General features: G+C 48.5%; 1 protein-coding gene across 1 annotated transcript in view; it reads left to right on the plus strand.

Moving 5' to 3' along the window:
- Positions 1 to 11,217, plus strand: part of DERA (deoxyribose-phosphate aldolase) — a 46,368-nt gene extending 35,151 nt beyond the window's left edge. Inside the window, exons 8-9 of the mRNA XM_035127592.3 lie at positions 6,054 to 6,203; positions 9,012 to 11,217. Of these exons, the coding sequence (XP_034983483.3) occupies positions 6,054 to 6,203; positions 9,012 to 9,068 (207 nt within the window). The 3' untranslated portion in view covers positions 9,069 to 11,217. The remainder of the gene's footprint in view (positions 1 to 6,053; positions 6,204 to 9,011) is intronic.
- The last annotated feature ends 2,024 nt before the right edge of the window (positions 11,218 to 13,241 follow it).

The raw sequence follows: 13,241 nt of genomic DNA on the forward strand, positions 1-13,241 counted from the left end.
GGCTCGCTTCTCCACTCCTCCACATGCAGCTGCTGGGTGACCTTGAGCTAGTCACACTTCTCTGAAGTCTCTCAGCCTCACTCACCTCACAGAGTGTTTGTTGTGGGGGAGGAAGGGAAAGGAGAATGTTAGCCGCTTTGAGACTCCTTAGGGTAGTGATAAAGCGGGATATCAAATCCATACTCCTACTCTACCACTTCTTCTTCTTCTTCTTCTTCTTCTTCTTCTTCTTCTTCTTCTTCTTCTTCTTCTTCTTCTTCTTCTTCTTCTTCTTCTTCTTCTTCTTCTTCTTCTTCTTCTTCTTCTTCTTCTTCTCCTCCTCCTCCTCCTCCTCCTCCTCCTCCTCCTCCTCCTCCTCCTCCTCCTCCTCCTCCTCCTCCTCCTCCTCCTCCTCTTCCTAGCCTGATACTCTCTAACCCAGTGTTTCTCAAACTTGGGTCCCCAGCTGTTGTCGGACTACAACTCCCATCATCCCAGACCGCTGATAGTTAGGGATGGTGGGAGTTGTAGTCCAAATACAGCTCAGGACCCAAGTTTGAGCTACACTCCTCTAAGTTATACACCACACCACACTGACCGGCTGTGACACAGAGCTGTAGTGCTTTCTCCTTCTGAATGGAAGCCCAGAGACAGGACGGAGGGTTCATACAGAATAGGACTTTTTTGAAGACCTTTTATCTCAGAAGAATGAGAAGCAAATATCTCCAATCTTGTATTCTAATAGAAAACTCATTCTCTTGACTTACGTAGCCCAAGCAGCACCATCTGGCCACAAGGGGGTGATATTAGTAGCTTTGGGAGAACCCAGAGGCTTGCAGAAGTAAAAATACATTTGGAGGAAAAATACTACGACGACGGAGGTTGCGAACCCTGAAAACGCTCCAGCGAGGACTGCTTGGTGGCTGCTGAACGCTGACTGACTGATGGGCAGGAAAAGTGGGCAGGAGCAGGGATAGAATGGGAAATAGTATGATTGCAGAGTTTGTAGAAGAGCATTTTATGCAGCAACATTTTGTTGCTGGTGCGGCTTGTTTCCTAGTCATGTGTATGTGGAAGGGTGGAAGGCATAGAGTTTGGCAGTAGGAGTAACCTGGCTGTGTCATCCTGTACTTGCTCTCTGATTCTTGCAAGAGAACCACCTCTTCACTAGGGACATCGCACCCCATTCCTTCGGCCTTTTACTCAATGGTCACTGCTCTGAGGTTCCCTTGAAACATGTTTTTTTTGGGGGGGGTGGAGAAATGTTCGCTCAATTCTTCAGTGAGCATGGTGAGAGCACCACCGCCTTGATATCTGGCAATGTTGGCACTGGGGTTTGGTGGAATCTCTGTGTAAGATGTCCTCAATATGCCCTGCTCTTGGAACAGGCCTACGTCCTCCTCAGTGCCACCCCCTTGGGGCCCACTCTGTACTATGGCCCAGAGGGAGAGGGTGTGGCAAGCTCCTCCTCACGCCTGTTGCTGTGCTCTTACTTGGAGAAATAGAAGGTGAAGAGGCTGGGGCAGCCCAGAGTTGGAGCAGAAGGGGCAGGGAGCTCCAGATTTTTGCCTTGGGCAGTTCTTTCTCGTTGAGCAATGGGCTCAGCAGTGCAGAAGCGAGGCTTCATTGGCACCCTGGACAGCTCCATGCAGGGCTCAAAAACGAGCAGAGCAGGAATGTTGTTTCAGCAGCAGTCACCGTCTGGCCGAACCTCAAATACCGTGTTTCCCACATTATAAGACACCGTCTTATGTTTATTTCACTCAAGAAAATAAGCCTATGGCTTATTTTCGGGGGGTGTCTTTTTTATTGTTACTATAAGTACGGTACCTCCTTACTGGGTCCTGCTGGCTCAGGGCTCGGGACGCGCAGCAAGCCGCCTCCTGCTGCTGCCAGATCCCGGAGGCGGCCTACTGGGTCTGGTTGGCCTGCATGGCCCGAAGCTGAGCGGCGGCAGGAGGTCCGCGGGTCCTTCCCTGCCACCAGGGCACCGGCGGAAGCGCTGCTGGTCCCTTCCGCGCCGCCGGAGCGTCGTGGGCTGCATGGCCCGAAGCTGAGTGGCGGCGGGAGGTCCGCGGGTCCTTCCCTGCCACCAGGGCGCCGGCGGAAGCGCTGCTGGTCCCTTCCGCGCCGCCGGAGCGTTGTGGGCTGCATGGCCCGAAGCTGAGTGGCGGCGGGAGGTCCGCGGGTCCTTCCGCGCCGCCGGGATGACGGATGGCAGTGGGAGCACTGCTGGCCCCTTCAGCCGGATGAAGGAAGCGGCCTGCCGGGTCGGTGCCCAGCAGCGCTGCGCGGAGCACCAGATCGAGTCAGTGCCCAGCAGCCCCGAGCTGGATTGAGGAGGCGGTGCTCTGTGCGGCGCTGCTGGGCGCTGACTCTGCAGGCCGCTTACTCGATCTGGTGCTCCGCGCGGCGCTGCTGGGCACCGACCCGGCAGGCCGCTTCCTTGATCCGGCGGAAGGGGCCAGCAGTGCTCTCGCCGCCCGTCACCCCGGTGGCGCGAAAGGACCTGCGGACCTCCCACCACTGCTCAGCTTTGGGCCATGCAGCCCACGACACTCCATCGGCACGGAAGGAGCCAGCAGCGCTCTCGCCGGCGTCCGTCGCCCCTGCGGCGCGGAAGGACCTGCGGGCCTCCCGCCGCCGCTCAGCTTTGGGCCATGCAGCCCACGACACTCCGTCGGCACGGAAGGAGCCAGCAGCGCTCTCGCCGGCGTCCGTCGCCCCTGCGGCGCGGAAGGACCTGCGGGCCTCCCGCCGCCGCTCAGCTTTGGGCCATGCAGCCCACGACACTCCGTCGGCACGGAAGGAGCCAGCAGCGCTCTCGCCGGCGTCCGTCGCCCTGGCGGCGCGGAAGGACCCGCGGGCCTCCCGCCGCCGCTCAGCCTCAGGACATGGAAACTGGCAGGGATGGGGGAGGGGGGAACGCTTTCCCTCCTCCGCATCCCTCCGTGTAACTCTACCCTGCCAGGCGAGCGCTTGCGCTCTAAAGGAACGCAACAAGGTATGGCTTATTTTCAGGGGGTGTCTTAGATTTCACAACTGCTTAAAAATCCTGCCCTGGCTTACTTTATGACTACGTATTAAAAAAGGGGAAACACGGTAGGAGGAGCAACTCTGCTTCAGTCGAATCCTTGGTCTCCTCCCCTGAAGATGGGAAATGTGACTCCAGGGTCATGACCCAGCCCTTCTGCTTGGGGATGGACCTCATCACGTGCCAATAATGCCAACTCCTGCTGCTTGGCATATAAACACACACCTGACTCCTTGGATAGAGATACCCTCCCTAACCATTGTGCAAGCTGGTGAATCCTCTGGGCTTTAAGTAATGATACTTGGGCACTTCATAGAAGGCGCCACCTTTTGTTTTGAGCTGCTGTGGCAACTATTGTGTATTGTCTCAAGGCTCTGTGGTAATTGGGCGGTGGTAGCACGTGTAACTTGGTCCTATGCCTTGCCTCCATGGAGGTTTTGCATGTCATTAAAATAACTGTTTAATTTATCGTTCATTTAAGCAGACGTGTGTGTGTTTAAAGTTCTATTAACCAAAAGTGTGTGGTGCATGCACCTGCTCAGGAAATAATAATAATAAAAATTAGATGTAAACTGAGTTTATATCCTTTTTATTAAACGAAGACAATTTTATCACTGACAAGAGATTTCTAAATGGTTTCCTTAACAAACCAATTTGGCTGCTGTACAGATGCTTTTCCAACAAGGCGTTGGCCAATAAAAACAGGTTAATGTAGAAATTAAACTTCTTCCGAGGACAGAAGCGGGTGGCAGGGTAACATTTATTGAATGATAAGCTGCGGCGGTGATATGAAAAGTGTGCAGCATAATGGGAAATAATCTTTTCCTGTCATTATTGAAGGACACACACAAATTGGTTTTTCTGTTGGGAAATCCCCCAGTCCAGAGAAACTTATTACTTTTAATAATATAAGGTGACGAGAAAAAATTCTCAAGGAGATGAACTTATTAAACAAAATAATGAAATGCTGTGAAACAGCAGGGGGAAAGTAGCCCGACTTTTTCAGCTCTTGAATGAAACATTTATTATATATAGATATATGTGTGTGTGTGGTGCATTCTGGCAGTCAGATGGATTCTGTAGAAAGTCGGCAAACAGAATGAGAGACAGGATAGTAATAGGTAGCTTTGGGTGAAAATAAATGTAATTATTTGCGGGGAACATGAATGTTTTAACTAAAAGAAACCAAACCCAAGATGGCAGCCAGAATCCAGAGGGTTGCAGTTGGAGGGTTGTTGCGGCCACTCTCGAGTAAAGACGCTCCGGTCCCCACTGTCTTTAAGGATTTTATTGTGCATACTATTTACAGTGCAGAGATAACAGATAGCATGACTGCCTAGTCCGATTCAGAACCCGGCAATGGCTGCCTCCTGCTTTTCGGCCAGCGTAAAAGCCTGGGCACCCCAAAACGCTGCCCCTTCGCCCTACGTGTTGGCGTGCACCTCAATTCGGGCGCTGGAAGGAGAGGTTTCCCCTCTTGCTGGCTGGGGCGGCGCCTGGGCTCTGACGTTTCGCTGAGTCCCTCATCCGCTGACCCTCGACCAGAGCAGTGCCAGGGCTCTGACACATCTCTGAGCCCCTCCTGCACGCTCTGTTCCCCCTAGCGTTGCCAGGGCTCAGACACCTCACTGAGCCCTCTCTCCATTCCGCTCCATTCCTCATTCCCTCCTCCTGACTCATAGAATCATAGAATCATAGAGTTGGAAGAGACCACAAGGGCCATCCAGTCCAACCCCCTGCCAAGCAGGAAACACCATCAAAGCATTCCTGACATATGGCTGTCAAGCCTCTGCTTAAAGACCTCCAAAGAAGGAGACTCTACCACACTTCTTGGCAGCAAATCCCACTGTCGAACAGCTCTTACTGTCAGGAAGTTCTTCCTAATGTTTAGGTAGAATCTTCTTTCTTGTAGTTTGAATCCATTGCTCCGTGTCCGCTTCCCTGGAGCAGCAGAAAACAATATTTCACCCTCCTCTATATGACATCCTTTTATATATTTGAACATGGCTATCATATCACCCCTTAACCTTCTCTTCTCCAGGCTAAACATACCCAGCTCCCTAAGCCTTTCCTCATAAGGCATTGTTGGGCGAAGTGCTGCTGGGCGAAGTGCTGGTGTCAGGATGATGGGGGGGAGACTCCCTGTAAGGAGTCCCCCTGACAGAGCTACTGTTTGTATATCGGTGTTTCTGAGGCCCGCTTCTCTGCGCATTCCTGAAAGTTGTGGGAACATGAGGAGGAGCCTCCGGTACATTATATGAAACTGCCTGACACAGAGTCAGACCATTGGTCCATCTAGCTCAGTGCTTACACTGATTTGCAGCAACTCTTGGGTTTCATGTAGGGGATTGAACCTGGAGCCTTGTGCATGTAAAACAGATGTTTGCCCACTGAGCCTATGGCCCTCCCCTTGAGGAAAGGTCATGGAGAGGAGCTGTGTTTGGGGAAAAGTAAGGCGGACAAGCTAGAGACAGGGAGTATGTGATCCCCCAGATGCTGAAATACCCAATTATGAATGCGGTGCTATCAATTTTCTGTTTCTTTTTCAATACAGTCGTACCTTGGATCCTGAACGCCTTGCGAGACGAAAATTTTGACTCCTGAATGCCGCAAACCCGGAATTGATTGTTCCGGTTTGTGAACGTTCTTTGGCACCCGAACGTCCATCGTGTCTTCCAATTGGCTGCAGGAGTCGAACATTTTGGAAGTTGAACGGACTTCCGGAACGGATTCCGTTCGACTTCCAAGGTACGACTGTATGTGTTACGCTTTTACAGAGCTGAATAAAAATCATAGGATATAAATGCCTGAACCAAAAGGGGCTAAGTAGGGAATTCATATAGAAGCGAGTTCCATAGATGAGAGGCCACCACAGATGAGGCCTCATCTCTTGACAGCCTTCTAAATCTTACTGGGGCGCATGTAGACAGAGTCTCCAGTGGGGGCAGGATACCATTATACGGATATTGTATACGGATATGCAGATTCCTATCTTGTATTTTTTAATTTCCTGTTTCCTGTTCTTCTTTCTTAAATCAAGGTTGGCTTTAAGCCTGCGGGAGGCATTCGCACGGCCAAAGATGCCCTGATCTGGCTCTCGCTGATGAAGGAAGAACTAGGAGATGAGTGGCTAAAGCCAGAACTCTTTCGCCTGGGGGCCAGCACTTTGCTGGGAGATATTGAGAGACAGGTTAGTATTCCTACTAATTCTTCTTTGGCGATCACTTGTAGCTGAGTAAGATTGTCTTCCATGAACACGGTTTTAACAGTAAGTCCGTAAGTGACTGTGGAGGCCAATTCTGGATCCACACGTCCTTCCACAGTGGGTACATACGTTTCCGGGCAGGAGTTGATCACGGTGAGGGTTTGCCAAATGTGCCTTCCTCTTAGCGCATTTCTCCCTCTTGTCCTGAGTTTGAGCATCTTCAGAGCCCATGACACCTTTGGTAAAGGCTGTTCTCCAACTGGAGAGCTCACAGGCCAGTGTTTCCCAGTTGTTGGTGTTGATGCTACATTTTTTAGGTTATTATTCCTACTAATGGTGTATTATCCCACCTCCAATAAAAAACCATGTGGTTTTAACTTTTGTAGTACAGACTTTTAAAATTGCCTTTTGAGAACTCTCTCTCTTTTTTTTTTAACACTGCTGCTTATAATGGAGCCTCGCTTTTTAATTGGCGGTGTTTACCAATTACAGTAGTTCTGATCCACCTCATTTGGGGAGGCAAGGTGGTTCTGCACAGTTGTAATATGTTCATTTTGTACCATGTTACCCATCGTATAACCCATGTGAAGATCTTGTGCTGTGCGTTTGTGATGCCATAGATTCAGTTCCCACCATCTGCTTTTCAAGAGACCCCAGACAAGCAGTGTGAGTCTGGGCCCCTCTTGCCATCTCCTCCCTCCCTTTCCTTTATCCCCAGCTTCATTCATTCATTCATTCATTCATTCATTCATTCATTCAAAGTGCTGGAAGGTTTTTAATGGAGAAGGCCGAGAGCTCAAAGGAAGAGCACTTGCATTGCATGCAGAAGGTCCCAGGTTCAATCCCTGACATATCCATTAAAAACAACAACCCAGGTAGCGGATGATGGAATAGCGGAAGCTGTCAAACCCAATATTGTCGACTCTGGCTGGAAGCAGCTCTCAGGTCTATTCCCCACCAACCACCACCTGATCCTTTTAAATGGAGATAGGGGGGATGGAACCTGAACTTTTCTGCATACAAAGTCCCACACACTCTCCAGCTGAGCAATGGGAAAGGTGCTTGCTCAACATCCTGGAGAGCCACTGCCAGTCAAAGTTGACAACTCTAAGCTTGATGCACAAGTAGCCTGACTCGGTATAGGACACTTTCCTATTTTCCTTAAAAAAACACTTTTGGAAACAATCTGTTGCCAAATGTGTGTGTGTATCATAGAATTGTAGAATTGGAAGAAACCCTGAGGATCACCTTCCTGCAATGCAGAAATATTCAGCTGTTCCATATGGGGATCGAACCTGTAACCTTGGGCACTATCAGCACCAAACTCTACCCAACTAGGGCCACCATCTGCACTACACATTTAAAGCAGTATTGTGCCACTTTTAAGAGCCGCAACTTCCCCGAAACAATTCTGGGAAGTATTATTTTGTTAAGTGTGTTGTTAGGAGACCTCTATTCCCCCTCACAGGGATGCAGGCGGCACTGTGGTCTAAACCACAGAGCCTAGGGATTGCAGAAGGTCGGCGGTTCAAATCCCTGCAACGGGGTGAGCTCCCGTTGCTCGGTCCCTGCTCCTGCTCAGCTAGCAGTTTGAAAGCACATCAAAGTGCAAGTAGATAAATAGGTACCGCTCCAGCGGGAAGGTAAACGGCCTTTCCGTGTGCTGCTCTGGTTCGCCAGAAGCGGCTTAGTCATGCTGGCCACATGACCCGGAAGCTGTATGCTGGCTTCCTCGACCAGTAAAGCGAGATGAGCGCCACAACCCTAGAGCCGTCCGCGACTGGACTTAACGGTCAGGGGTGCATTTGCCCTTTACCTTATTCCCCTTCTCAAAGCTACGATTCCCAGTGTTCCCTGGGAAGAGAGGGATTGATTTGCTAAACCATTCTGGGGATTGTAGCTCTCTGAGAGGAATAGGGTTTTTTTTGCAGCCACCACTGGAAGCATGTAATGTGCGAAGCGGAAGACTTCCTGGGGGGGGGGAGGCAAGCCCCAGGACTGACTGTGATGGCTGATCTTTCACACCCCACATGCTTTGTGTGATTTCGGGTTTGAGTAAGCGCATCAGCCCCAAGTAACTTTGCCACTGCTGAGGGCTGAGGCTTGTAATATGAATGGCACAGTCATGAGAGTTGCTCTGGTGCTCTGGGAGATGGATTTGGATGTGCAAAAGATGTAAACGGGAAGGCAACAGTCACATAAAGGGGAAAGGAGAGAACCTCACAGATGTATTAGGCCCAATGCAATTTTTTGGAATAAATCAAGTGGTTTCAGACCAAGCTTGAAAAATTGTTATTCACACACACACACACACCCCAATTTGGCAGGACCCAAACACAAATTGCACTTTCTCCCTGGAAAGGGCCAGTGAGGTGGAGTGACTAGAGACCCACTTGGCCATGAAGCCCTCCTAGGTGGTTTCAGGTAAACCACACACTCTTGGCTTGACCTGCCTTGCAGGGTTGTCGCAATGTTAAATGAGCCCCATGTGTGCTGCTGTTCCTTGGAGAGGAGCGGCCCACAAATTTTCCCAAATAAATAAAATATGGAGCAAAAAACAGGACAGAATGAGATCATCTTGTGTATTTTATGCTCAAAGGAGATGTCTTCAGAAAACTTGGGTGAAGTGCTATTTTTATCGGTGTGAGTAATTAAAAGTCTATAAATTGCATCCGCCTTCTTGTTAACCTGCCCTTAATTTGTCGGCTTTGTTACACCTGTTTAATTCCATCTTTTCCATTACTGCTCCGGTAAACTCGTTTCCTCCCCAACTGCCCTCCCCCCACTCTGCAGATTTACCACCATGTGACCGGCAGATACGCAGCTTACTATGACCTGCCTATGGCTTAGACCAGCGACTAATTCATGATATGAAAGAGAGAGAAGGAAAAAGAAGAAAAAGGGGGATACACAGAAGAGGCGTAAGCAAGCAACGTCCTCGAATCCTTTCTTGCAAACAAGTCCAAGATGTGCTTGGGAAAGGATTAAAGGGCAAGGGGCTTCTGACTCACTTTTTCACTAAGCCGGACAAGTGCTCATGATTATAAGAGAAATTCTGGATTTTGAAGGTTTTCCCAGGTCAATTTTGCTGTGCCTCATTCACTGCAACATTAATACCAGCGGGAGGGGAGAGGGGCAAAGAGATGATCAAATGATTAATTTAGTGTGAATTTTGTATTAATGGGTTTGTTTTTTGTACTGCTGTTTCCCACCCACCCCTCTTCCCCATTGCATAGGCTGCCTTAAGGTGGCCCTGAAATAAACTATAACATGGTCTCCAATATCAGGATGGACAGAGTTGCATACTCTTTTGAGAGTCAAGTGTCTGAGACTGCCTGCCCCTTCTCTAAAGCTGGGCTGCAGGCTTCAGGTCTGTTCCCAAAATAATGCAAACGGCAGGCATTAAAAAGAAGAAGCTCTTATTTATGCCCACCTGCCACCTAAACTGAATTGCAAGTGATATCTGAAAGTCTCCAGAGTCTCCGAAGCAACTTTTGATGTATTCAGTGGGAGCCGGGGAGGTGTTACTAGTCTAAACAAGAACAAAAAGAGATTCATTTATATAGGTCAGACAAAGAATTGTGGACACGGAGAGACAGCTGGACAGCATGAGGTCCCCGGATTTCAACATAGCTGAAAACGAGAAATACGTTGCTGCCCCGGAAGCGTATCTCTTTTACCTAGAATCCAGAAACTCAAGAAGAGCCTTCATGCTTGCCCAAAGCTCGGCATTGCCCTTGCCAGTGCTGTTAGGCTCCTTCCATACGAGCAGAGACTCTGCTTCTGCCCATTGGGGGAAGTAGGCAGCCCTGAACATCTTTTTTTTTAGATGCCCTCTGTGCGATAAGGCACGCAGAGATACCATCGCCCCCATTCTGGAGAGCCTGGCCGACCTCCCAGATAAGACCAAACTAAATGCCCTGCTATTAGGAAAGGAGCAAAAGTTAACTCGGACGGTAGCCAGATTCTGCACGCAGATACGCAGGACCAGTCTTACCCCCCCCCCCCCAAGAACAAGACAGCCAATGGAATAGCAAACTCGGGATTGGACTGTGGGAAGTAGTTCCTCCGTCCTGGATTGCAACCTACTGTACTCCACATTGTACAGGATACAGTGGTGCCTCGACTTACAAGTTTAATCCGTTCCGAAGGCACCTTCGTAAGTCGAAAAATTCATAAGTCAAAAAACGCCATTGGAAACGCGATTTCCTATAGGAATGCATTGGAAACGGGAAAATTAGTAAGTCGAAGCAACCCTATCTAAAAATTTGTAAGTTGAAAAATCCCTATCTAAAACCGCTGTGGTTCCCCCCCCCCCCGGATGTCGAGACATTCATAAGCGTGCGGCCATGAGCCCCATTCGTAAGTCGAAAAATTCAGTTGTCGAGTCGTTCATAAGTTGAGGTCCCACTGTACTCTACTTTTTTTGAGATCCAGCAAGGTGCATGGCATTTACGGGCTGCTAAAACCATAACTCAACCTCAGCCGCACCCTTACACAAGAGTCTACAAGCACATGCCTTGGAGCTGAGCCCAGTGATTCTGGAGCACAGGGAAAGGGCAGCAGCACACAGAAAAGCAGGAGCTTTCCCGTTCATTGAGATATTTGGGGGATTTTTCTGAATGAGCGATCCCGACAGGCATGCAAGCGACCTGCTCTTGAGCTGGAAACCTCTCCTGCTTTCGCAGAGAGCATTGCACATACAGGAACTCAACAGAACTCTGAAATGCAGTACACAGACCTGTCCACAAATTTCCCATTTGCTTTTAAAGTCCTTTTAATTCTTTGTAGGCTGGCGGAGGGAGGAATCGTGTACAAATACTGTGCAGAATTGTTTCACGTGCCTTAAATCTGAGCCTCTGGTGGGGTTTTTTTAAAAAAAATATAAGAAAGGATGGGATTATACTTCATGAAATCTTGTCTCAACTTCTAACTTTGCAGAAATAAATTGCTTGACATTTTAAGAACATATGTTTAAATAAAAAAAATATTCTGTGCAGGGATTGTTCTCCTGTTTCGCTTGAGATTAATTACCGTGCACACGCGATTTAACTAAAAATAATCGCTACCTTTCTAAAGATCAGGCCACCACGAGCTTTGTGCCTTATTTTGTTGCTGCCTTTTGCTGGGGAAGGAAGTGGGGCTCAGGCACTGGGGCAGACTTCGGATTTTCCCCCTTTTCTCTCTTAGACTTCCAGTTCCCGCTGCCACCATTGCATGGAACTGCCAACTCAAAAAGAAACATTTGGCTTGCTTTAAAAAAAAGGGGGGGTGCAGGATTGCAGGGCTGCCTAGAACAGTGTTTCTCAAAACTTGGGTCTCCAGCCATTGTTGGACTACAACTCCCATCAAACCAAGCTAGTGTTGGAATATTCTAGAAGAAACTTGTAAATGGCCTTGGACAAGATGCTAGGCAATGGAAATTTCCCCCAGCAACAGGTGTCCTTAGCAGGGCATGCAATCAACTTAAGTCTGGGTCAGTGTAAATGAGTACAGCTATGTGAATGAGTCAGGATCAGGTCTCTGGCTGGATGGCTAAAAAGAGAAAAAGATTATGTTTCTTTATTTGCTTTCCCCTCCCTTTATTAATGACCAATGTAAAGTTCTGTAAATAAGAAAGACTCTTAGAAACAGAAACCAAATGGTGTTTCTTCCTGTGATGGGAATTTCACTAAGAGATAGCTGGAATGCTGCTGCTGCTGCTGCTGCTGTAAAGAAATAAAAGATGCAGGAAAACTTCTGTAAAAAGAACTCTGCTGCAGACAGAAATGAAAATCTAAGAGTAGATGCTCATGCACCAACAGCTAGCAGTCCCAGTGGTCAGGGGTGATGGGAGTTGTAGTCCAGCTGGAGACCCAAATTTGAGATGAAGACGGGTAGACTGGGGTATACTGGTCAATCTCTTGAGTGATCTGTAGTAGCTTGACAAGGATTTCTGACTCCCAGTTTAACAGGAACAATAACAGGACTTCCTGCATCTACAGGTGAATCTCGGGAAATTAGAATATCCTCGAAAAGTGCATTTATTTCAGTAATGCAACTTAAAAGGTGAAACCAATATATGAGATAGATGCATGACATGCAAAGCAAGATATGTCAAGCCTTGATTTGTTGTAATTATTTGTCGTTAGACGGGTCAATGAAGCTGTCTGCAGACGAATGCTGGCTCCCTCGGCCTATAGAGCGAGATGAGCTCTACAACCCTAGAGTCGGACACGACTGGACCTGATGGTCAGGGGCCCCTTTACCTTTACCTTTAGGCGGGTCAATTATAAATGGAATGTAATTAATGAAATGTAATAGCGATGTTTATTTTTGTATTATTGTAACTATTTGTTTTATTACTGCGGAATTTCCAAAAGAAAGCATTTGTAAAAATTAAAAGGAAAATAAAAAATAACAAGTTGCATTACTGAAATAAATGCACTTTTCGACGATATTCTAATTTTCCGAGTTTCACCTGTAAATAATGTTGCTGGCATGAAGAAAGCTATTCGGGAGCAGTCTTGTGTGTGAAAGGTTTGTGAGCTCAGTTTTGCACTGGTATGGAAAAACAAATTCCTAGGCTTCAGAGAGCACTTGGAAGCATCCTGGTCTTTGTTTTATTATTATTTTAGCTATTTGCCTTTTGTATCTGGGGACCCAGGTGGCGCTGTGGGTTAAACCACAGAGCCTAGGGCTTGCTGATCAGAAGGTTGGCGGTTCGAATCCCTGCAACGGGGTGAGCTCCCGTTGCTCGGTCCCAGCTCCTGCCCACCTAGCAGTTTGAAAGCACATCAAAGTGCAAGTAGATAAATAGGTACCGCTCCAGCGGGAAGGTAAACGGCATTTCCATGCACTGCTCTGGTTCGCCAGAAGCAGCTTTGTCATGCTGGCCACATGACCCGGAAGCTGTCTGACAAACGCCGGCTCCCTCGGCCTATAGAGCGAGATGAGCGTCGCAACCCCAGAGTCGGACACGACTGGACCTGATGGTCAGGGGCGCCTTTACCTTCACCTTTACCTAACTGGCCCTGGTTGGTA

The sequence above is a fragment of the Zootoca vivipara genome, chromosome 9 (assembly GCF_965207765.1).
Source record: "Zootoca vivipara chromosome 9, rZooViv2.hap1.1, whole genome shotgun sequence".
NCBI lineage: Eukaryota > Metazoa > Chordata > Lepidosauria > Squamata > Lacertidae > Zootoca > Zootoca vivipara.